The 25,888-nt window shown below is 40.5% G+C and overlaps 2 protein-coding genes across 5 annotated transcripts in view; both read right to left on the bottom strand.

Moving 5' to 3' along the window:
- Positions 1-25,888, bottom strand: part of zfr (zinc finger RNA binding protein) — a 1,162,720-nt gene that overhangs the window by 949,814 nt on the left and 187,018 nt on the right. The gene's annotated exons all lie outside the window — the stretch shown is intronic.
- LOC118115435 (3-hydroxy-3-methylglutaryl-coenzyme A reductase) overlaps positions 9,033-25,888 on the bottom strand; it is a 44,723-nt gene continuing 27,867 nt past the window's right edge. For all 3 annotated transcript variants that reach the window (XM_035166581.2, XM_035166582.2, XM_035166583.2), the window contains exons 12-20: positions 23,148-23,342; positions 22,813-22,971; positions 19,840-19,997; positions 19,637-19,742; positions 19,171-19,341; positions 18,396-18,536; positions 18,023-18,181; positions 15,987-16,141; positions 9,033-13,378 (exon numbers count right to left, since the gene is read on the bottom strand). In XM_035166581.2, the coding sequence (XP_035022472.1) occupies positions 13,324-13,378; positions 15,987-16,141; positions 18,023-18,181; positions 18,396-18,536; positions 19,171-19,341; positions 19,637-19,742; positions 19,840-19,997; positions 22,813-22,971; positions 23,148-23,342 (1,299 nt within the window). In that variant the 3' untranslated portion in view covers positions 9,033-13,323. The remainder of the gene's footprint in view (positions 13,379-15,986; positions 16,142-18,022; positions 18,182-18,395; positions 18,537-19,170; positions 19,342-19,636; positions 19,743-19,839; positions 19,998-22,812; positions 22,972-23,147; positions 23,343-25,888) is intronic.

Raw genomic sequence — 25,888 nt, 5'->3', positions numbered from 1 at the left:
AGTACTTGTTGTAATTGTCCACACATACTGAAAGTATGTAGCCTAAGGAACAATCCCTGTCTTATGTTGTCATCTTGTGGATACTTTGTGATCTGCACTGCTATCTGTAGTAAATAGAAGGCGATGCCAACATTAATTTCTTTGTTTAATAACAACACAGCTAGCTACAAAATAAATGTTCTTGATTTGCTGAACCTTAAATAAAATGTCATCTGATGACTCACTTATTTTATCAATGGCAAAACATTCAAAGGTACTGATGGATGACATTTTATCAGTTGACAACAGCGGATTTTTCAGTCATTTTAGAGCCAAATTAATTTTATAATGAAGACCTGTCTACAAAATGATTGCACAGTATGTGGCCCAAGGAACAATCCTTGTCTTGGTGGTATTGCCATTTTTATTAAATTAACCAGGTGAAAACATAAACTTACAAACTCTTAAACTTAAAGCTGCTGCTGACTAGCTTTGCAGCTCAGTATTTTATCTGAATTACTATTTTGATACATTAATGTCTTATTTGCGATGTCAAAATAATTGAAATTCTTTTTAAGGAAAAATGTTTTTACTCCACCTGTTGTTTGAAGTTTTCTGATATACATTACTTCACTAAAAAACTAAACGTACACTCAGAACTGAGTCAGAACTGTTTTTGTTTGTTAACAATGGAATATTAATTCATCCATATTTGCTTACTATATTTTGCAATTTTACCCGGTGTGCATAAACTACAGGCTATGAACTTCTTTTTAAGAAACGTGAAATTATTATCTGTATAACTGTTCTTATGATGTGCTGATTATGTTGAAACTAAAATTAAAAATCTGTTTCACTCATAAAAGACATCTCAAGTCATCTCTGGTTCTATCACTTTTTTTGTTGAAATTCTGTGGATGACAAATAATGCTGTCTTTGTAAAAAAACTAAGAAAAGTAATAAATTACAAGTATAGAGTTTAAAGTGCAAGGAAAGATAATTCTATAAGTAACAGGGGTGTATCTTGGTGATATTCATTTTACAATTTTTCATTCTATATAGACCAATCAGTGAATACTGCATGTGTTAAGTTTATTCACTGAAGTTTAGAAAAAACTTGTTCTGAATAGTTCTCTTATGATCAAAAACATTGATCTGAAGCTCAATTCTAAGGCATGGTAAATTGTTTTCGAATAAACAATAAATATAGCAACTTCTAAACAACCCATATCTATGTCAGGTCCCACCCTATTCCTGTTCAAGCCCCGCCCACTTCCGTGTAAGGATATGAATACAGATAATTTAGTTGGTTGAACAAATACAGATACAGATAATGGTGTACTCACTCATCCCTTTGCTTAGCTAAGTTTAATTATTAAGCCCAATTGTGTTACCAGTTCATCAAAAGGGGGAAAAGGTCCTTTTTGATGTGCTGTTTGAAGTCCAGTGAAGCAGTCTTGTTGGTTGTGGCTCCTGTTGTTGTGGTTCTGCTGGTCAGATCTTGTGTCGTGGCCAATGGTGAAGAAATCCTTAGGCAGGCTCTTGCGTCGCTTCCTTTTTGACATTACATAACATTTCATTTAGCTTTTATCCAAAGCGACTTACAATAACTGCATTCAACCAAGATTCAAGTAAGTACAATTTGCTTCAAATACGCCATATGTGCCATATGAGTGCAACTAAATTTAAAACAAAATTTGTTATTTTAAATTTATTTATTTTTTAATCCAAGGTGAAGTCGGAAGAGATGTGTCTTTAGTCTGTGGCAGAAGATGTGCAGACTTTCTGCTGTCCTGATGTCAATGGGGCGCAAACAGTCGTGATTTAGTTGAGTGGCTAGCTGTCCCTCGCAGTGAGGGAGCAGCAAGCCGATTGGCAGATGCAGAGCGGAGTGGACGGGCTGGGGTGTAAAGTTTGAAGATGTCCTGGATGTAGACTGGACCCGATCCGATCAAAGCACAGTACGCAAGTACTAGTGTTTTGAAACGGATGTGGGCAGCTACTGGTAACCAGAGAAGGGAGCAGAGGAGCGGAGTAGTGTGATTGAACTTAGGTAGGTTAAAGACCAGTCGAGCTGCTGCATTCTGGATGAGCTGCAGAGGTTGGATAGCACTAGCAGGCAGACCAGCCAGGAGGGAGTTGCAGTAGTATAGGCATGAGATGACCAGAGCCTGGACCAGAACCTGCGCTGCCTTCTGAGTGAGAAGGGGACTTAGTCTCCTGATGTTGTGCATCATGAATCTACAGGAGCGGGTTGTTGCAGTAATGTTGGCAGTAAGGGATAGTTGACTGACAAGTGTCACACCCAGGTTCCTAGCAGTCTGGGTGGGGGCTACCACAGAGTTGTCAAAGGTAATAGTCATGGGTGGGAGAGGGAGGAAAAGTAGTTTGGTCATGTCAAGTTTGATTTTCAGGTGGTGTGCGGACATCCACTGAGAGAGTCAGACAGGCAGAGATTTGTGCTGCTACCGGTGTTTCAGATTGGGGAAAAGAGAGGATTGGTTGGGTGTCATCTGCGTAGCTGTAGTAAGAAAACCCATGTGAGTGAATGACAGAGCTGAGAGAGTTGGTGTAGAGGAGAGGACCAAGGACGGAACCTTGAGGGACTCCAGTAGTGACAGGACAAGGTTCTGGCACAGATCCTCTCCAAGTTACCCGGTAAGTGCGGCCATTTTTGACCATCCTCACACATTACTGTATATGCCACTATATATTATGTATATTACATATTATATCTATACAGGAGAATAGTACCTGTCTAATTCCACAGATACTCCATTAAAGAGTACCCAAGGGCAGGTTATAGATAAAGGGCCAACCAACAGTATATTGTAGCGCTAGACAGCAAGGCACCAACTTCAACTCTCAACAACTTCAACTCTTTTGCAAAATTCACCTGTGGTAAGACAAAAGGACACAATGTGATTTAGGAATGCATGTTTTAGGCTTAACTATCAAATAGGATGCGAACACCTACATGTTACATAGAGAGTGACAGCAATTCTTGCCTTTCATGGATGTGCTGTTAGAATGGGTGACGCAAGTAGAGGAAGATATATGCAGATACTGTGGGAGACATCTTCAGACTTGGGGGTGACAATTGCTCATGTTGCTATCTAGCATTTGTATATTGTTGCACCTTCTGGTCTCCTTGATGCATCAAGTCTACATTAAAACCTTCTGCATACGACATCAGTTGCTGCCTGAGTTCTCCTTTCACCAGCTTCCAGAAAACCTCTCTCTAGAAAAGGTCTAGAAGGATGAGGACAGAGGAGAGAGAGGCTGCTCTATCAGTCTGAAGTGGCTCAGAGACAGCAAGGAGGGCAGCCTCAGTTGAGTGGCCTGCATTGAAACCAGACTGGTGAAGATCAAGAAGGTTGTTATGGTGAAGATAGGAGGAGAGTTGATTAAAGATAGCACGCTTGAGAGCTTTGGAAAGAAAGGGAAGAAGAGAGACAGGTCTGTAGTTGATTACTTCAGACGAGAGGGTTTACTCTTGCCTCCTTCAGAGAGTTAGGAAAACAGCCAGTTGACAGGGAAGTGTTAATGAGATGGGTGAGAAAAGGAACAAGGTGGGGAGCGATAGACTGGAGAATGTGAGAAGGGATCGGGTCAAGGGGGCAGGTGGTTGGGCCAGCATAGGTTACCAGGGTAAGAACTTGATTGGGAGACGGGTGAAAGAGGAAAGAGAGGGAGATGAAGATGAAGTTGATGGAAACGTAATTACAGAGGGTGGGTTAGAGAATGAGGAGCATATTTCATCTACCTTTTTAGTAAATTAGTTGACAAAGTTGCTTGGTAGAAGGGTGGAAGGAGGAGAGGGACTGGGGGGGTGGGGGTCAAGGAGGTTGGAAAAGATGGAGAAGAGTTTTGGGGGGTTGGAAAATTAGGATTTAACTTTAGTTTGATAAAAAGAGCTTTTGGCTGCAGAAATAGTCACACAGAAGGAAGAGAGAAGTGATTGATAAGTGAGCAGGTCATCAGGGTGTTTAGATTTTCGCCATTTCCTTTCTGATGCTCGCATAGTGGCTCTGTCTGCACGCATTGAGGACAGAATAGAAAGGAGAGTGTCTGTGGCCGAATTAGGATGCATGAGTGAGAAAGAGTCCGATGAAGGGAGGGCTGATAGAACAGAATGAGGCCAGAGAGGAGGGAGAAAGGGAGCGAATGTTGCAACGGACAGGTACAGAGTCTGTTGATGTGGTAGGGTTTTCAGATTGTGAGAGTGGGAGATAGTAAGAGATAAAGAAATGGTCTGAGACGTGAAGTGGGGTTACAGGTAGAGCTGTTTCTGGTTAAAATAAGGTCAAGGTGGTTATCAGCTTTGGAGGGCAAGGACTGAGTGAGAGAGCAAAGGAAGAAAGTAAAAGTAGTAGGTCAGAAAGTATACACATATTAAAATAAAAGGAAACAGAGCAGCATTATACTTAGCCTGCCCCGAAAGACTCCTTTGTCTTTATCCTCCGAGTCTTCATCTGACAAGTCTTCACTGACGCTTCAAACTAATCTTGATTTATAAACACCAGAGTCGACGATGGTTGGCTAAAGCTGTGCTGCCCACACCCCCTGCTAATGAGTCAAATCAGGCACCTGGTGGTAATGGCCCAGCAACAGCAAAAGACACTTCTCACCCTAATCAGTGAAGAGGTGAGTTTAATAAAATCTCCTAATTTACCAAAAATGTACTACTCACAGGTAGAAAGAAAAATAGAATTTAGCCCTTGACAGAATTGGCTGACATTTGAGTGAAAATCCTAGCTCATACAATTCAAGGTAAGACAGAACAGTACAAACATGCAAGCTAGTTAGCCTAAGACAGCAGATACAGTAGTATTCTAGCAGAGAAGCATATTTAAAGAATATACTCAGCCTAAATCCAAGCAGTCCAGTAGTATGAAACCCCAGAAGTCCAATGCACACAACGTCTTATTTAGTGTGTAGACACAACACAAATGCACAACTGCACACTCATCTTCACGAACTTCAAAATGCCATGGCTGAATAGGGTTTGGTGTCCATTGTTGAGCTGCATTGTTGGTTGCTTTAATTTGAGTGGTGTCAACTACTTGAACATTAAATAAATAGATCGCAGGATGTTTTTTCTTTAATTTCCTCTTCATTTCAAAGATCTAACCATGTCTGAATGTGAAGTATTGTGTGTGAAAATATCAAAATCTATGCAACTGTTCCACACACACAATCCATTAACACAGATTACACAATCTCGGAATAACCACAAACGAAACATGTATAGTAGGATAAAGCGACTTTTATTTATTTATTTTTGACATTTATATAAACAGTGGGCAATAAAAAGTGACCATCCACTGTTGGTTGCCCAACACAGCTGCAGTAGAACCAGCTCTCACACAGTGTACAAGCAATCTAGAAGTAGAAAAAATAAATAAAATGTATGGCAATACCATAAGTAAGACATGCATCAACTAAAAGTGCTCAAAATCAGCCTTACCCATTGCACATCTTTGTCATATACACTGCACACTCGACATAGGCCGGACAAATCATCTGTTCATTATACATAGTTATGTTATTTTCTCAAATAAATAGCTCTTGTTTTACAATAACTAATAAAAACAAATCAGAAACCCACCTGTTTCTTGGATTAGCCTTTGGCCTATCTGCATTCTGAGAGTTGTGATCCCCTGCTTAAAAAAGATGACATCCAAGTCCTCTTCGTTTAAAATGATGTCTGCTAACAGGAACAATAAACAAGTGGAAAACACAGGGATGTGTAAATGGTCCTATCGTTTTTGTTCTGAACTGATTGATTCAAAGCACATTCGCGTACTTTATACACAATTGTGCCACATGATGTTCCATTCATCATGGTGAGAGTTTGCAATGGTGTCACAGGACCAGCGGGAGCAGTTGAGGCCTTGCTGCCTCATTAAAGCCCTGTGTAGCAGGGAGCACATCAATTTCTGAATAAAACCTCATTCAAAAATCAGTGAACCCCCTCCAAACCATGTCATCTTTCTGTGCCCCAAATGGTACCACATTCAGGGAGCGTCTCTGTTAAGGATACATCCCCTGGACAAAGTAGAAAAAGGTAAACAAGGAATTATTCAAACAACAGGAGCTTTATATTGTGATTATAACCAAAGCCCCTTACAGTTAGTGTCCAATGTTGGTGCTCGCAGACAGCTCCCACCACGACATCATAGTCCAGGGGATCTGGGATATGAAGGTTCATTTATGCAATATAGTACACAGAAAATTAATCAGGTTTTCACATGAGCAATCTGCTCTAATGAGATGCAGAATAAATAAACATAGTACAAAGAAAAAATATATAGGCCTACAAGTAAAGGAGAATGATTTAAAAAAATCACATTTATCACTTACCTTCCTCGGGCCTTAGCTCTTCCCTATTTGGTATGAATCAAGCAAAAAGCCGCTGCCTTTGCCTGCCACAGTGAAGTGCTTCAGTACCAGGGTGAGGTATGCATTTAAGATCTGTAATGAAATCAAATTTGAACCCACATGTTAATACAATTTTCAAATGCCGAAACCTTTGCTTACCTCAATTTCAAGTTTATCTGGACAAAAGTTTTCCCGCCGGTTGTGCGTAAACAACTTGTATGGACCTATCTTGTTCCACAACACCTCTGATTTTTCTCCAGCCCAAATCTTCTGTACCAGTATGTAGAAAAAAGTTTACAAATAACTTGCAATAAACATGAGCAAAATAATTTTGCTCATTATTTGCAACTACTGTACCTGTTTCCAAATTGTCTGACTGGATTTTGGTACAAACTGTTGCAGGGACACACACTGCTAAAGATGCGGGTGCGAGTGAGACGACGGTGGTGTGGGCAGCAATCATGAGGTTAAGCATCATAATTTCCATCTTTACCACAATACACACATTACATGTACATGTACTTTCCTACATACCACATACTTACTCTTCAGGAACCCCAGTAGGGTACCTTGCCTCACAGCCAAACATAAGGAAATAGGGGGAGTAATTGCTGGTAAGTTGCTTCTTGGTCCTGAGAGCAAACAGTGTTGCCTGAGGGTGGCCATCCCAAGTGTTGGGTTTGTCACTCACCAATTAAGTCAAGGTCCTTTAAGGTATAGTGTATGGAAAATTTAAAAAATGTATCTTAAAACCTGGATGACCTGCAATTTTCTCTTATTAAACTCAGATAAAACAGAGGTTCTAATACTTGGCCCTAAACACCTTAGAGATATATTATCTAATGATGTAGCTGCGCTATAGATGACATTGCCCTTGCTTCTGATGAAACAGTCAGGAATTTGAGAGTCATCTTTGATCCAGATTTGTCCTTTGATTCTCACTTAAAACTAATTTCTAGGACCGCCTTCTTCCACTTATGTAATATCTCAAAAATCAGACAGGTCCTGTCTCAAAAAGATGCAGAAAAACTAGTCCACGCCTTTGTTACATCCAGACTTGATTATTGTAATTCCTTATTATAAGGCTCCAGCAGTAAGTCGTTAAAGACTCTGCAGCTTGTCCAAAATGCTGCAGCACGTGTCCTGACAAGGACCAGGAAAAGAGACCACATTTCTCCTGTATTAGCTTCACTTCACTGGCTTCTGGTTAAATCTAGAATAGAATTTTAAATTCTCCTCAACTACAAGGCACTTGATAATATGGCACCATTATACCTCAAAGAGCTGATAGTACCTTATCAACCCACTAGAGCACTGCACTCCCAGAATTCAGGCTTGTTGTCCCTAAAGTCTCTAAAAGCAGAGTAGGAGCCAGAGCTTTCAGCTATCAAGCTCCTCTCCTATGGAATCATCTCCCACTTTCAGTTCGGGAGGCAGACACCATCTGTACGTTTAAGAGTAGGCTTAAAACCTTCCTTTATGATAAAGCTTATAGTTAGAGCTGGTCCAGGCTTGTCTCGGACCTGCTCTTAGTTATGCTGCTATAGGTCTAGAATGTCGGGGGACACATGACACACGGAGCTTCTCTTTCCTCTTCTCCCTCCTTATCACATTAAAGAAATTAATATTTCATCAAAACATGTTACTCACTTGACTTCTTCCCCAGAGTCCTTGTGCTTTATCGTTTGCAAATCCTGGGCTGCAGCTGCGGCCACATTGGGATCATATTGACGGATCCTGTATTGTGTTGGCATCTGATTGTGGATAGTGGTGGTGGACCATGATCGAGGTGACAGTTGATGGTGGATCCTGATGGTGGCAGTGGATCATGACGATGCATGTGGATTATGGTGGCATCTGACTGTGGTGGTGGATCCTGTTGGTGGTGGAAGCTGATCGTGGACTATGATTACAACAAGACTGCTTGATATACAATATGTCTACTCAGATACTACCATTACTGACAATAATTCATCAATTAATTTACCTTCCATTATGCTACAAACTGTTTATTCTAACCAATGCTGTAAATACTCTTATTTTGCTGATGTTCTCCGTTACACGTGGCATCTATTGCACTTCTGTCCGTCCTGGGAGAGGGATCCCTTACATGTGGCTCTCTCTGAGTTTTTACGTTCTTTTACTGTTCATAGGTTTTTTCTTTTAGTAGATTTTCCTTACTGTTGTTGAGGGTTAAGGGCAGAGGATGCCACACCTTGTTAAGCCCTATGAGACAAATTTGGATTTGGATTTGATTGATTGATTGATATTTTCAAAACCTAGTAGTATTATGTATTTGAAATAGACAAATAATGAAAATGAATAAATATGCAATATTTATGATCAGGACTGAAATTGGTTTAAGAAATTAAGTCATTGTAAGTGAAAAATAATATCAATGTGTAAATTGCTTATAGCAGTTTTACTCCTCGGCCAAACTGGCTGCAGAACATCTGCGCAGTGGTTGTGCTGTGTGCCGTGGTTGTCTGTTGTTCACACTGGCAGCATGTCTGCTGTGGTTCTGCAGTGGAGATGCTGGTATAACTACTGTATTACCTTGAATAAAACCTGTGATATGTACTTAAATAAATGCCAGGACAATAGCCCTAAGCCGTGCATTTCCAGTCCCGCAATATCAAAACCTTGTTAAGACAAATTCAGTCAACAGAAACACTGGAGTGCTTTTATTTTGAAACGGGTATAGGAAGTGTTGCAAACATGTTTGTGACACATTCAACAGATAAACACTGAAACGCTGCTAAACCGCAGCTGAACTGCGGCTGAACCGCAGGCAGTGTGGCTGCTCGATCTGTTAACATGGGCACGAAAAATTAAAAGCAAGCCGTTCCCCGGCCGTTCCGCAGACAGTGTGGCCCATTAGCAAATCCGGCACAAAACATTTTTTCATTGTCTGTTCTTTTTTAAATACATCATTCAGAAATTTATCTGCACCTATTCTGTTTTGTATATATGCAGGTAAACTCAGAGTCTTAGCTTTATAAGGATAAGGATAAACTCTAACTTTGTGGAACATCCCCTCAATGTCTGCCATGATGGCAAACTGTGCCTGGCGGAAGCTCAGGAGAACACCAAGAAGTGAGATGGCTAAGTCAGGTCCTTGTAAGAGTTCATTGTTAAGTGATGTTCCTTTATATGAAGATGCACAATCCAATACTACTCTGATTGTCTTTTTGCGTTTGTGGTACACCCCATGGGGGTGTATGAACCACTTTTCCATAATTTTTCTGAAGGTCCTTTGATGGCCCCTTCTCTGCATAGCCCTTGATGATTGAGTCTTTCATAAAATCCATGTACTCTTTTGCATAAGCAGCACCTTTCTTGAATTTCCTAACGAGATAATGTGCTCGCTGTTCAGCTATGTGGTTAGTTTTGGGTATGATGACATTGCTATTATGAAGTGGCAAAGGTAAGTAATAATGATTATTTTTCAGTGCAGCTGCACTTGATACCAGCTGTAAGAAGCTGCGGTCCTCAGTTGACATTTGAGGTTTTCCCAAATATTTTCTCTCTTGGAAATCATGGTGTACTGGTTAACAAGAAGGTTTTTCAGATGTTCAAATGAAATGTGGTTTACTGAAGCCACAGGCCTTCCAAATCTATCCACAGCTGAAGATTTTTGTGGTCCAGCGTTGGCACCGTTACCGTGGCTATTTATAATCTGCCAGGGCTCCATTGCCTCTGGGACATCTACTCCAATTAAGAGTTCCACATCTGCACCAATCTCTTGCAGTGGTATTTCCTTCAGGTAAGGCCACCTGCTGAGGTAATTTCTCACTGATTTCATTGTTTGAGTATATGTTTTATGGAGTTCAATAAAGTTATCCCCATCTAAATCACCAACTTGTAGTCCAGTTACTTCATAACTATTGACTGGTTTATTTTGACCCATTGCTTGCAGGAGAACTATAGTCTTTCATCCAGTTGCATTGAGTTTTCTGGTTCTCAGAACAGAATGTTGCTGTACTGCCAGGGTCAAGAAATGCATAGGTCAACAGTGTTTGCTGCCTTTGGTAGCTTTAATTTGTACAGGTAATTTTGAAAGTTTTCAGTCTTTTCCTGCCCTGATGTCCTCCTCCTTCCTCAATGAGACAAGAGTTCCACTGACTAATCTTTTGGTTTGATTGATACGTTTCTCGTTTAATTCATTCTCTGCAGATTTATGAATAGGCAGTATGCTAGGGTGCTTTCCTTGACAATATTGGCATGTCATCCTTCTTTTACAGGTTTTACTTATGTGTCCCTTGGTTAAACAGCCAAAGCAGATACTATTTGCTTTTAGCAGATGCACCTTAATATCTGGGGGTTGGGCCCTTAACAATTCACTCTCATTTAATGAACGTTTAACTGTGCTACAAATGCACCAATACACATATTGATTGTCAGGTTTTCAGGTTGTTGATTCTTTGGCTGACTGGCAGTTTGACTCTCGCTCATTCCAATTGCCATGGCAAAGCAACTGCTTTTACCTCCGTTAAATTTTTATTCTGTTGCTGTGTTACCTTTTGGGCATAGAATTCTGAACATCACCAAAGAGGGTATCTTTAAGAATGCAAGCTTGTTTCTCAATAAATGCTAACAGGTCAGTGAATTGGACCTGTTTTTTTCTTTTCCAAAAGCACATATGATGTAGTCCTCCACTTTTCCCTTTTTACAAGAAATATATATTTTTTTAATACGATGAGTTTTAAAGTAGATGCAAGATTCAGTTCATCCATTCCTTTTAACTCTGTCATAGCATAGCCACATCTTCTAAGGTAAAGGGCATAGGCATGCAATTCATTTCCATCATCAGACTTTATATTGCTCCAGCTGATGGCTTTCTCCATGTACGCATTTACGATCTCCAAAGTGGATTTTCAGAAGTCACTGAGGCTCAGCATAGCCTTTGTTAGCTTCCATGTGGCCACTAGTGTATTGTTCAAGGAAATAAAGTCCATCCTCATCATTACTAATTTTATTTTCAATACCATGCTTAAATGCACACATGAAGATTTGAAAACTTAAAGGGTCACCATCAAACACTGGGATCTGTCTGGATAGAAGTGAGGATTGTTTTTGTTGCAAAACCAGTAGATCTGCAATATCAATTTGTCTCTGGATCAGTTAGCATATCTTTTTGTAATCACTAGAGTCTGTTTCCTCAGAAGAGTCACTCTCTGGGTCCTCCTGTTCCTGCACTGGATATTGTTCATAGGTATTTAATTTAGGTGGATGGGGCAAGTCTCTGAAGAGGTGTTTTAGGTACAGCTCCCAATTCTGTCTATTTAGCAGGTGAGAATTCTACTTTGTCCACAGAACCATTGTGTTCTTCCATGTGACTGTCCAAATACTCATTCATACCAGTCTTTTCTTGTACTGTTGATTGACCTTTACAACTTTCCTGAAAACTGTCCAAAACCATTAGTTTGGCATCCTCAGCAGCAATGTCCGCCTCTAGTTCCAGTTTCTCTAATTTAGCTTGTAACATGTTTTCCTCCATTTCCACTAGTTTTATTTTGACAGGCATCCAAATATATTCTTATCCATCAGTTTAGTTGATATTTTTTCAGTTGACAGTTCATCTCATTCGTTACTCACTGCACATGGATCCAGGATTTAGCTGATTACTGCGCACTCCGGGCGCTCCGTTTACGGAAGTGTCCAATTTCCATTCATAAGAATCCAATGGAGATTCTACTCGGCGATGTCTCGTTATTCCATCAACAGGTTTTTCCAGCGGATCTGGAGTCTTTGACTATGTGGTGGCCTGTTATTTGATTTTTATTCTCTGCCACTTTAACGGGCTCCGCTTCTTGACTCACACATTAAGACAAAGTCAATATCATAACGCTGCAGTCGTCGATTCTGTTGCCTTTCGGTAAATTTATTTTAGTTTAAAGCAAAATGAACAAACATGTCTAATTCCAGCGTGAGGTCAAAGATTGTACTGATGCCCCATTCTACAAACATTTCCTCCAGCTATGCTGAGAACCTCAGTCCCCTCCCTCCTTCCTTCTATCACAGCTGATCATCATCTGATATCATCTGATTAATCACAATAAACAATTAACAATAAATTCAAAAATAATTTGTTAATTTGACATAAATTTTGAAATCATAATCATCCCAATTAATTACCAGTCTTGTGAGAATATATTTCATAATAAACACAAAGAATTGGCTCAGACACATATTTAGTGTTGGTGTTCATTGTTAACTTAAAGTGAGCGCAGGTCAGCAGGGGAGTGAGGAGGGAGGACATACGGGCGGGTTATACAGCACAGAATGTAACGGAAAGTAGACAGTTCGTGAATGCACGCATTGACAGAATTAACCGACATGAGCAAGATTAAATCGGTTAGAGGTTATAAATGTCGGTTTTAGTACATTTTGGATTAATTGCCCAGCCCTAATTTACATACAGTATATTAATCAACTCCTGAAGCCAGTCATGGTTATTCTTTCTGCTGTCTTGTGGTAGAACCAGAATTTTAATCTGCTTGGGCTTGGGCTGCTTCACCACTGTGTCATTGTTAGCTTCATAAAACACAATATTAAAGAAATCAAATGACGCAAATTCTGTGGTAACCAGCATTGCCACTGAGGTTTACATGACCAGCCACACACTTTCAACAATCAGAACCTTTTACTTGTTTCTGAAGTCTGTGTGGCATTGTTTGTGTTCACAGTAATCAATTTGGTGGCAGGAGAGCATAAATGTTTAATATGAACCCTGACCATCTATTTCCTAACAAAACATGACATTATCTTTTAACTGTGGTGATAAAAGAAGCCAATAACGTACTTCTTCTAGCCAGCTGCATAAGACACAATACTTTTCTAATGTATGTCACTTTAAAGACACCTGTATCTGTTTGATGAATGATTGGTCCCTTTCAGATTTTCTACTTCGTCCAGTGACCTGGGCTCACTGAGGGAACCTAAGCTGCTCTCAAGCTTTCAAGAGGCTTTCTTGCTGCACGTTCCTGGAGGCTCCTGTAGATTCATCTTAGATCTGCAGAAAGAACAGTCAGGTAATCAGAGACCCCTTTTAGACCTGGTATTAACAGCTGCAAGTACAGGTCTGAATGCACGCAGGACACATTGAAGACTCATTTGAAAGCCAGACACGCAGACCACACTAGAAGGTGGTCTAGGACGCATGTGGCCTCATTTTTTTAGCTGTGTCAACACAAATACATCCTGGGCCACACTGAAGGACAGCCTACTCAGATGACTTCTCTGTCCTGCTACAGTTTCATTATGATCCCAAAGTATTGTTAGACTTCACAGTGTTTGCCAAACATTCATTAATTTGTGGCTCAGTTAAAATATAACACTGATTACCACATTTTCTTTTATCCCTTTAAATAAATAAAATCGTGTGTCATTGTAATGCTCTATGCATTAAATCACCCTACCCTGCTCTACCCTGTGTGGCCGTTTCTACCCCATAACCAGGGGTTGTGTACAGCAGAGTCCTGCACCGGGTCAGTTACCTGCCGGATAACCTGAATAAGGTTGTGTAAAAAATATATTTATGGAAATTCACAGGGTACGGGTAAAAGTTAACTAAATGGTTGCAGGTAGCGGGTGATGTTATTGTTTTCATTGAAATTGGTAATGAAAAAATGTTAAATGTTTTATTGTGAAAGCCTTGCTGCTAGCTAGTAGATCAAAATGGATGACAGAGACAAAAATAGTAAGTGGTGAATACCAAATTGTGGACAATACATCATCGAGAACCAAGTCGGACAATTGAGACAAAGTTTGTATAATCAAAGACTCTGAGAACAAATTTGTCAGTGGCTTTGCTGCTTATAAACGATGCCAAAAAGTAATAGCTTTTGAAAGCCGAAAGCTAGGCACTTCATCACTGAGGAAACACCTCGACAGCTGCAAGAGCACAGGTGCTACGCTAATTGACAGATACTTTTTCAAGAACACAACTCTCAAACCACCAAAAAGGGGGGATGCCATCACCCAGTTGCCGGTAAAATCTGTGTGCCGGGACATCAGATCGTTAGAAGCTGTGTCTGGTTCGACAAAACATCATTCCGGACCTGAGGACGCAGATGACTGAAGGCAACGGGGCTGTCACTTTGGATATGTGGACAGATGATTTCCATAAAATAGGTTATCTTTGTGTCACACAGTATGTATATGTGTATTACATTAACAACAAGTGGGAGCTGACTGAGCGAGTGCTTTGCACTTCAGAGTGGGACAGTGCATTACGCAAAACAGCAGATAACCTCAGACCAGCTATAATAAACAACTGCGTCATGGATGCAAGTGGGTGCGAGTTTTGATGAATTCTTCTCTAAACTGGTGTATGTGACTGAACATAGTGGCGGGCCTCCTCTCTGTTACTAGGCTTAGTTGTGCCGCACACATTCTGAACACAGTGCTTCACACCACGCTTGGGAAGCCTGCAGAAGATGATGTCTTTGGCGATTAAGTGAGTAACATAGGTAGTGTTCTATTCTGCCAAAGAGGCAATTTTGGCTGACATGTTCTAATGGCACAGGCAAACATATAGGGACTATTGACGATGTTGTATTTCTGCACAGCAACCTCTGTCTCAAGAGCAATGACATGTCAGCATGAGAATAGCAAATAGCAACAAAGCTGTTTATTGATTCTGCCACATTCGCTGCTGTTAATTATAATAGTTTCTACATTTTTAAATTTCGCAAGTAAAAATAAACTGCTTTGAAGTGAGTGACTGTTTAGCCTGTGTTTAATCACGGGTCAGTCGCGGGTCTTATATTAATTAGTCAGGGCAGGTCCATATTTTAGTTCTAGCTAACTTTGGGTAACGGGTTGGTTATGGTACGGACCTTTGCGGATGCGGGTGGGTACGAGTTTGCAAAACTGGACCCGTGCATTACTCTGGTGTACAGGCAATGATGCCTAATTAGGACTGTTGTCACTAATTTTACCAACATTTCATACCCCATAGGCAACTCTTTGTTAAAGATCATGAATCATTAGGATAAGGCATGCGTGAAGTGCAGTCATTGTCCAATGCTTGATCTCTTTTGAGTAAGGTTAGTAGGTCATGTCACTACTTTCTTTTTACAACTCTTCAGTTTTTCTACCTACGATCTCTCTTTAATAGGTTATTTTCGGGTCAACCACATTTTGGAACAGGTCTAATTATTTCCAAGTCTGCTTTGGCGGGCCCCACATGAGTTGGATTTCTCTTTTTTTGGAAACAAATTCATTGGGTCCAAAATTGGGAACCAGTAAAAACTTAATTCAAGCATTTTGCCACAATTAATGATTTGATGAAAAACGTTCCTATGACAGGAAATTCAGCCAGTGGGGGATAAAGTATTATTACTGTCACTCTCCTCTCTATGCCTTTCTTTGTGTCCTCACATTTACAAACACACTGACACAAACAAAAATAGCAAATAAGGACATATGTTTCCTTTATGTTGTACCTTTCAACAGAGGTAATTGAACCAAAGGATGAACCAATTGGTTTGGTTTTACTAGGTTGTGGTGTTGATAGAAGTCACCATTGACAGTGTATATGATTTTTTATGTAGACCTGGGAAAAGCTCACAGGCATAAAATGACTAAATTTGTAAATGAGTGCTTCTCACCCTTACCTATTGTGTGTCATGTGACTCTTCACCAGATGTCCAGCAGCCAGAGCAGCCATCAGTGAGAGCTCTCCGGCCAGCACGGTGGCACATACAACCCTGGCCAGCTGCCGGGCATTCTCTCCTGGACAGTCCTTACTGGCTCCCTGCACGCCCAACATCTGCACGCACACGCACACACACACACACACACACACACATACACAAAATGCGCATGAATTGTTGGTGAACCTGTAATAAAAGACATCCTCTGCCCTTAACCCTCAGCAAGAGTAATGAAAAACAACAACAGAAAACCCGTAGAAAAACATAGAAACCTCAGAGAGAGACAAATGTGAGGGATCCCTCTCCCAGGACGGACAGAACAGCAATAGATGCTGTGTGTTGAATGCACTTATTGTAAGCGTCAGCTAAATGAAATGTAATATAAGGTAATGTAATGAAGGGAGACGTATTGACAATTGTAACGATAATGTTATTATAAAAAAGGGAAATAAATCAAGGAAAGGAAAAATTAATGGGTAAGTTCTTAAATTCAACATGACTGTGTGATCTCATCTCATTACTCAGTATAATGAATAAAATATGCTGCAATTCTTTAACTTGAACAGATGCTTGTCTAAATGTAAGTACAATATTGTATTAAATTAAATTGTATTTGCACAGCCACAAATCATAGCATACATTATTTCAAAGCACTTTACATAGTGAGATCAAGGCGTTACAGGTATATAAAGTTATAGAGAAACCCTATATTTCCCACAACAAGCAAGCACTTTTGGGACTGTGGAGATAAAAACTCCCACATTAACTGGAAGAAACCTATAGCAGAACCAGACTCAATGTGGCCAGCCATCTGCCTCGACCAGTTGGGGTGAGCAGAGAAAATGGGGAAGAGAGGAGACGTGGGTGGAAAAGAGGAGAGAGAAGAGAGAAAAGGGGAGGGCAATGAGAGGCGGAGAGAGAGGAGAGAGAGGAGAGAGAGACCAAGAACAGTTGTGTAACCATCATTATAAAGTTCTGTCGGACTGGTTGTTTTAAGAAAATAATAAGAGTGACATTTATAGATGTAATGAAAGCAGCACCAGTTAATAATAATAATGATAATAATACATTTTGCTGATATCAGCCTTCCTCTCTATTTCTTTAAGTAAAAAACTTTGTATAACGTTTGTATAATTTGAGTTAACTCATAGCCTAGACAAACATACGTGCGGCAACTGTAACCCACATTAAAATATAACAGATAGATGATTAAATCATTTATAATGTTACTCCACCAGAACCTGGAACTGGTCCTGTAGCTTACAAATTTGTCGAGCAAGCCAGGAGTGGTCAAAATATATATTAACTAGCAACCAATGAATCGGATGACAATATTTCCACCAAGTGTTAATCTTCCAAACTCAGTCCTAGTTAGTGGCTTAAAAAGCAGAGACAACAACTTTAAGACTTTCTAAAACAGTATAGTTCTATTCAGAGAACAATCCCAGTGCCCTAATCTGAATCAGGCTCACAGCTTATTGTAGAGTTTACATATGGCACAGCTGTACAGAAATCATCATCATCATTGCCGTACAAGCTTGCCAGTAACACTGAGAAAAACATTGCTTACCATATCAAGGCCTTAGCAAGCATATAAACACCCACAGTTAGCCAATCAACCACAGAAATATATCTCACAGTGCCGAAAGGGATTGCAAAAATTGAGTGGCAATGACTTTGCGGATGTGCTGAGAGAAGAGCTTTCTTGCATTAGTGAGACGGGTGGTCAAATTGATTTGAGGAAGACCAGGAGGATGACACTGCAACAAACTTAGATGATCAAGAACATGCTGCTGAGATTGAAGCTCAGGAGAGTCCTCAACCTAGTCTCTCCTAGGCTCTCTCCCCACAACATGTTCATATCCCTGAAAATGACCCAGCACCATCTCAACACCCGCCAAGAAAAGACATAGCCCACAGATTTTTACAGACCTCTTTCTGTCTGACCTGCAGAAAGTTGATGTTGGAGATATAGTAAAACATGTGTTTGTGTGTACCTGGAGGCAGGCTTGCTGTGGTGCCAGGTTGGTGCCCCCTCCTATAGTGCCCAGCTCTATAGAGGGCATGGTGCAGCTGATGTACAAGTCTTCCCGAGTTGGCCCTGTTGCCTCCATCAGGGTGATGCAGTTACTGCTGGTCACTGTTTGGGCAGGATCCTGGAGGACGAACACACACACACACACACACACACACACACACACACACACACACACACACACACACACACACACACACACACACACACACACACACACACACACACACACACACACACACACACACACACACACACACACACACAATATTGACACAAGAGAAAACATTGAAACACACACACTGATGCACAGTATTTCTTAACAATTACTTCACCTGTCCACAGGCGATGTAGATAGCAGCCACAAGGTTGGCTGCGTGAGCATTAAATCCACCAATGCTCCCTGCCATAGCGGAGCCCACTAGGTTCTTACTGACATTCAGCTCCACCAGAGTTTCCGTTGTCGTTTTTAAAACCTGCAGCAGCGCAGGGAGAAGTTAATATGAGATGATGACTATTGAATGGGAAACAACTTAAGGTTAGATGAAGCCATATACAACTGACATGTTCACAATGTTCAAATCTGTCTTCAGACAATAGACATCGAGTATCTGCTTAAATTGCTTCAGTATAGAAGTCCCTCAATGTTTCCATGCTGAGCAGCAATGTAGGGATGGTGCACTATCTGCCCCCATCACTTAAAATGAATGTGAAAGGAAGGGATCTTTTACATGCGTGTATGGACAGGAGAAATTTGGAGGGAAGGTATTTGTCATATGTTCTATAATTGCCTCCTGATTGTGCTAAATGCTTTGGGTTTGACTGATTTAATAAGGGGGTTTAACTCTAAGCTAATTACGAACAGCTGAGTTAAACTTTTTATTGTGTTTGCATAGATTAAAAATGTTGATCCTTCTTCCTTTTAGCAAATGTCAGAAATCAAAATCTATTGTTACATGAATTGGAAACCAGATTATTTCCTGCAACATTTTATGATTTTCACGGACTAACAGCAGTAGCTTTTCACAATACTTATTACTTCCTTTTAAAATGTGCAAGAAGTCAATGCCAACAACAGTAAGCAGCATTCTTAGTTCTGGCTCTGCCTACCTCTCTAACCACTTTAGCAGGGATGGTGGCATCACAGACAGCAGACTTGCCTCTGCCTTCAATCCAGTTGATGGCAGCTGGTTTCTTGTCAGTGCAGTAGTTCCCACTGACAGCCACCACCTGCACCTCTGGGAAGTGCTGTTGAAGTCTGGTCAGAGCCTGTTCTGTACCCTGCAGATCAGTCAAGCGTGAATAACCATACGTGAGATAGACTAGGATTGTATGTCTTACATCAGCGGGCAGCAAGTCAATTTGGCAGCAAGGCATTTTTTTTTTAAATAAATAAATTCAGACAGTTTTGGCCTGCAGGCCTGCAGTTGCCAACCCCTGTCCTACATACGTCTGTATTTATATGATATATGTGTGATATAATGTGCATAGTTTTGTCATCAAATGTTTTTTGGCTATTTAAATGAAAATCTTGATGATATGAAACACGCGAGCACATGCACACATACACAGTTACCTTAGATATCATATTCATCCCCATAGCATCTCCAGTCTTTGAATGTAAGCGAATGTATAGGTTTCTCCCAGCCACGCCAACCAGCAACTTCTGGAGCCGAGCAAACCTACAAACAGCAACCACAAAAATGAACCAGATGACATACAGCCAACATGAAACCCAAACTTACTACAGTTCTGTTCATGTCAGTTTAAAATTTGTACCTGCTAGTGTTGTCAAAAGCTTCTTTGATGGCCTGAAAACCGTCAATGCTCTCCATCCAGTGCTTTACCTCAGCAGCCTGACAAGCAGAGGGCAGCCTCACTACTGGTCCTCGAGTCATGCTGTCAGCCAGGATACAACTGCTGGCTCCACCTCCAAGCTAATACAAGCAGGGGCCACATAACCCATACAGTATTATCACAGGATGCTGCTTTCACACTACTACTGAACACTATAAAGTAATTGAAAATGGGTAGACAAATTAACAGAAACAATATTTACACATTCTCTGTTTTAAATCTTAATAATAAAGCAGCTATAGCTCTTTTTAGGATGTATGAATTTGATACCAACCAATCAAATACAAAAAAGTCTTCCTTATCATTGCCCCAATTTTATCAGTGTCTGCCAAGCCACAAGACGCACACTTTGTTGACCTACCAGTACTGATCTCCTCACAGAGAGTTACATCAGCAACATAACATGCTGAGTTTGCCCACTGAGAATCAACAATAATAATGCACATTGGGTGTTTGTCAGGGAAGTCATTTTAGATATTTGAATAAACAACCAAATTAAATCTCAAGAGTCCCTGTTCCCAGATTAAAAATCATAGCGTTTAATGGCTTTTGAGCAGGGGTGCCTTTAGAGTCACAGTCTGACAAATTATAATTTAAAGATACAGCTGGCTAAAGAAAACAATTTCTAGACCAACCACCAGCTCACATTAAATACAACAGCAAGAAAAACACACAACCTCACACAACAATAATGCAAGTTCTCCCTAACTCAGAGTCGATTTCTCTAAGTCATTATTTTCATTGGTTTGTCATGGGTAGTCAGACAGTGTTGCAGCTTCGTCATTGTCAATTTTATGTGGATTGACACATTTAAAAAATGATCTTAAATCTACTGTAGGTGTGAGTAATACCTCATAACATCAAAGCTCAGCATTTGTTACAGTGTTTCAGTGTGTTTGTATGCAATTCCGTTGCGGAGATCACATGATTTTTTTACAGCTCATCGACACCATTTTTGCTTCTGTCTCGTGTCAGAAGCGTCATCAACCCTCCCACTTGCTCGCGGTGAATCCTGTAGAGCAGTGGTCGCCAACCCGTCGATCGCGATCTACCAGTTGATCTCGCAGTCTTCATTGTCGATCCCTCAACTCTCTGGAATCACTGGCTGTCGTCGCGCCGCAGATCAGCTGTGTGTCGGTTGTCTGTTTTTCATATGCGCTGTGTGTCCGCTAATGACGGTGGAGTTGCAGGTTTATCTCCTGCATTTCCGTCAAGAACAAATTGGTTTATGTACTAAACTAAATGTCAGGACTCTACGGTATGAAGATGCGCATCTTTCGGCCTGTCGATAACAATCAAAGCCCCGTTGGAACAAATGAGTGGATTCAGAGAGTGAAACGCTGGAGCTCTTTTACTTTGAAACGGGTTCGGAAAGTGTTGTAAATACATTTGTGTCATAAACAGATAAACATTGTGGTTCACAGCAGAATAAACTGAGAAAATGATCTTACCTGAGTTTTAATGTTTATCTGATGAATTTATGTCACAAACAAATGGTTGCAACACTTTCTGTATGCCTTTTCAAAATAAAAGCACTCCAGCATTTCTGTTGATGGAATCCATTCCCTTGTTTAAAAAATGATTTTTTTATTGTGAAATATTTGCAGGAGCGGAAGATGCACGGCTTCATACTGTGTAGTACTGGTATTTATTTGAGTACAAGGGACTTCTTTCATACAAGGCAATAATCATATTTGTGGCCATATTAAAATCAAAGCCTATATGGTCAAACATTGTGCTGCAGTAGCAGCTCCTCTGCAGAACATGATGTGGAACTGAGAAGCTACATATTGTGCATTGTAATGAATTGATATTAATTTGAATATTGTGCATTGAATAGAAAAAGTTGCACAACAGCCTCTCTTTGTGTATTTTTATTTCTTGTACATTCAGCCTTTAACAGAAATTGCAAAAAATAATAAATACGACCCTCCTAAGTGGGTTTCCTGGAAGATATCAGGGTGGTAGATCTCGGTTTACGTTTGGAATTAAAAAGTGATCTTGGGCTCAAAAAGGTTGGTGACCACTGCTGTAGAGGATCTCCTAATGTGTTCTCATATCAGCTCCTCACGACTTTCTGCTGACTTTATACTAGGGGGCCAGGTGGAGAAAGTCTGCAGAAACTCAGGCTTTCACTCAGGCATACACCTCCTCCGGAGAAGCTGGAGTGCATGTCTGACAGCAGCTTAAGTGAATGTGCCAGCTGTCCAGATGAACTTTAGTATGCCAGTCCTGATATAGTACACTAACAACAATTTGAGGTCACTGTGACCTTGACCTTTGACCTCCAGGCACCAAAATCTAGTCAGTTCATCTTTGAGTCCAAAATATCACATTCAAGAAAAACATACGTGACCTTGAGCTTTGACCTTTTGCAACCAAAATAAATCCAAGTCCAACTGAATGTTTGTGCCAAATGTGAAAGTTTTCCCTCAAGGCGTTCCGGAGATATTACGTTCACAAGGCAAAGACCAACATGACCTTGACCTTTGACCCCAATATCTAATCAGTTTGTGCCAGGTGTAATGAAATTCCCTTTGGCATTCCTGATATATCTCATTCACAAAAAGGTGAGGTAACGTGACTTTGACCTTTTGACATTTGACAGCCAAAATCTAATCGGTGTGAATGTACCAAATTTGAAGATGTTCTCTCAAGCTGATAATATATCTTTAGGAAAATAAAGTCTATCTTTTCTTGACTTGTGCCACAGTTGTATATCACTTATGTGTAAATAAACCAGGATTTATCTCACTGGTTACTTGCACAGATTTTTGATGTGATTTTGATGAAAACTTAAAGCAAAGGAAAAGTGAATTATAATTAAATTATATAAAAAACTCAATTATTTTGTCCACTTCGATACTTGTCCTGTAAAAACTATCTGACACTCACAGCAATTGCTCGACAACCGCGGTTGGTGCTGGCAACCAAGCAGCCCTCTGTGGTTGCCATGGGAACCTGGAACTGCTTCCCATCCAGATGCAGTGGTCCCGCCACGCCCACGGGTACGGGTACATAGCCAATCACATTCTCACAGCAGGTGCCCATAACCTGAAAACAGAAATTTTACCAACCTTGTGAATCTGTGGTGCAGAGAGGACTACAGTTTGTGTGTGTGTGTGTGTGTGTGTGTGTGTGTGTGTGTGTGTGTGTGTGTGTGTGTGTGTGTGTGTGTGTGTGTGTGTGTGTGTGTGTGTGTGTGTGTGTGTGTGTGTGTGTGTCTTCACCTTGGAGTAGTCATAGTGGGTGTATGGCAGGGAGGAGAGCGCAGAAGGAGAGGGAAGCTTTGCAGATATTATCTGTCTTCGTATGGCCACTCCTCTCTCTGGTCTCTCCATCGTGGCCTCCAGTTTATATGCAGGGATATGTTTAGAGTTGACCAGCAGCATCACCTCAGCATCACTAAGGAAACTAGGCCCAAGCTGAAACAGACACATAAAGTTTACAATTCACAGCAGAGATGAAACAGTGTGAACATTTTATATCAAAATTATAGTGACCAAAATTAACAGTATTATCAGTATTTTTGTGACATTGCTAAAATGCAGGTTTAAATGAACACAATCAAACTAATTTTATTGGTGTAGCCCATATTAACAAATCACAATTTGTCTCATAGGGCTTAACAAGGTGTGACATCCTCTGTCTTTTACCCTCAACAATAGGAAGGAAAAACTACTCAAAAAAAACATTTAACAGGAAAAAAAAATAAAAAGCAGGAAACCTCAGGGAGAGCAAAATGTGAGGGATCCCTCTCCCAAGACAGACAGATGTGAAATAGATGCGTCGAACTAAAGGCATCAACAAAATAACAGTATTTACGACATTGATTTGAAGAAACAGTTTGTTACATAATGGAGAAGTGTGTCAATGTTTAAAGTATTTATACATAAGAAAATGTCTGAAAAAGATTAAGGGAGCAGCAATGACAAATTAATTGAGGAGTTGTTGTCAGTAATGGTAGGCGTATTGTATATCAAGCAGTCTTGTAATCATAGTCCATGGTCAGCTACCACCACGATCACGATCCACCACCACGATCAGCTGCCACAGCAATCAGATGCCACCACGACTCAGAATCCACCATAACGATCATGATTCACCACCACTATGCATGAGCAGCTGCCAACACGATCACGCTCCATGATCAGCCATCACGATCTCTGATTCGCAATCCACTATCATCTACCATTATTATCCACGATGTGGCCGCAGCAGCAGGATGGGAAGTAAACCTGAATTCTGGGAGTGCAGTGCTCTAGTGGGGTGATATGGTACGATGAGCTCTTTAAGGTATGATGGTGCCATATTATTAAGGTTTTAATTAAATTATTATTATAATATTCAATGAGGAGAAGCATTTTAAATTCTATTCTAAATATAAAAGGAAGCCAGTGTAGTGAAGCTAATACAGGAGAAATGTGGTCTCTTTTCCTGGTTCTTGTCAGGACACGTGTCAGGACAATAATCAAGTCTGGATGTAACAAAGGAGTTGACAAATTTTTCTGCATCTTTTTGAGACAGGACATGTCTTATTTTTGTCTTTCTAATCTCTGTATAAAATGTGATGATCGATACTGTTGAATGCTGCACTAACATCTAACAGGACGAGGACAGACACAAACCCTTGATCCCGTTTTTTTAATAAGGGGTTTGATTACAGCTAGCTTAAAGCACTGGTACATATCCTGATGATAATGAGAGATTGATTGTATTCAGTAACGTACTATCAATTAGTGGCAACATTTATTTAAGTAACTGTAGGAATGGGATCTAAGATTCAAGTTGTGGGTTTAGACATTAAGATAAGTGAGGTCAGCTAATCACGGGTGATCAGAGAGAAGCTGTCTAAATAATTAATAGGATTCTCAGCTGTTCCTGAGATTTCTGTGATGTATTAGCATCAATTGAGGGCAGGTGATGACAACCTCTACCTAAGGAAATCAATTGGGCAAATGGTTTTCCAAAAGTCATTGTATAATATAGACTAATTTGTAAGTAATTTCAGAGTATGATAATACTGCTGAAGACATCAAAATAAATAGCAGTGTTTTCCAATGTTCATTTCTCCCTGACAGAAAATAATTCATAAATTGGTTTAAACAGCAGTTTCCCCTGCAATTGTTTAAAAAAAAATACTTATGTTACCTAATTTCTGTATTCTCGCTCCATTTCAGTTTAGTGTGAGAGTATCTACTGCGCTTTGCATAACTTATTCTTACACTGAGTGGAGCTTGTTATGTTAAATGCAGATGTCTACCTCTAACATCTGAAAGTGTGGTAAAAGTATCAGCGTTTAACGCACGCAATTTGGCTTCAGTAAATGTAGGCAGTTACTCATTCCCCAAATGAATGATGGCGCCGCGGACGGCTGCCTCGGTGTGTTGGTGCGCGATGTTTTGTCTTGTTTTGTTAGTTAATTCAGTGTTTTGCCTAAGAACCGGGAGCTCTTTCACCAGAGAAATGCTCATGAACATCAGGGTCACATCTCCTGAGAATATATTTCCGACTTTTATTGCCTCATCTGTCGAAATTTTGGATATTCTAGTCAAAGGCGCCCTCACCTTCGTACATACAGTGAAGCGACGGAGGAGAGGTAAACGTGCCGGTTCGCTTGTGCGTCTCCGCCGGCGGGGACTTCGCACACCGCTACCAGGTATATTCCTCTCCAACGTGCGTTCACTGTGCAACAAGCTGGACGAACTCCAGCTATTAGTTGGTAAAAACAGAGACTTCTCCTCATCTGATTTTTTTATCAAATGCAAACCCTTCTACTCCCCCCGTGAGTTTGTTTCATTCATTCTGGTCGGTGTTTACATTCCACCGCAGGCCAACGTGCAAGAGGCACAACGCATGCTCGCCGACCAGATACTGTGTGTGGAACGGACTAACCCGGACTCCTTAGTTATTGTCCTCGGCGACTTTAACAAAGGAAATCTCACCCGCGAACTCCCCAAATATAAACAAT

The sequence above is a fragment of the Hippoglossus stenolepis genome, chromosome 9 (genome assembly GCF_022539355.2).
Source record: "Hippoglossus stenolepis isolate QCI-W04-F060 chromosome 9, HSTE1.2, whole genome shotgun sequence".
NCBI lineage: Eukaryota > Metazoa > Chordata > Actinopteri > Pleuronectiformes > Pleuronectidae > Hippoglossus > Hippoglossus stenolepis.
The sequence above is the reverse complement of the archived record's forward strand: the minus strand, read 5'-3'. Positions and strand labels throughout refer to the sequence as shown.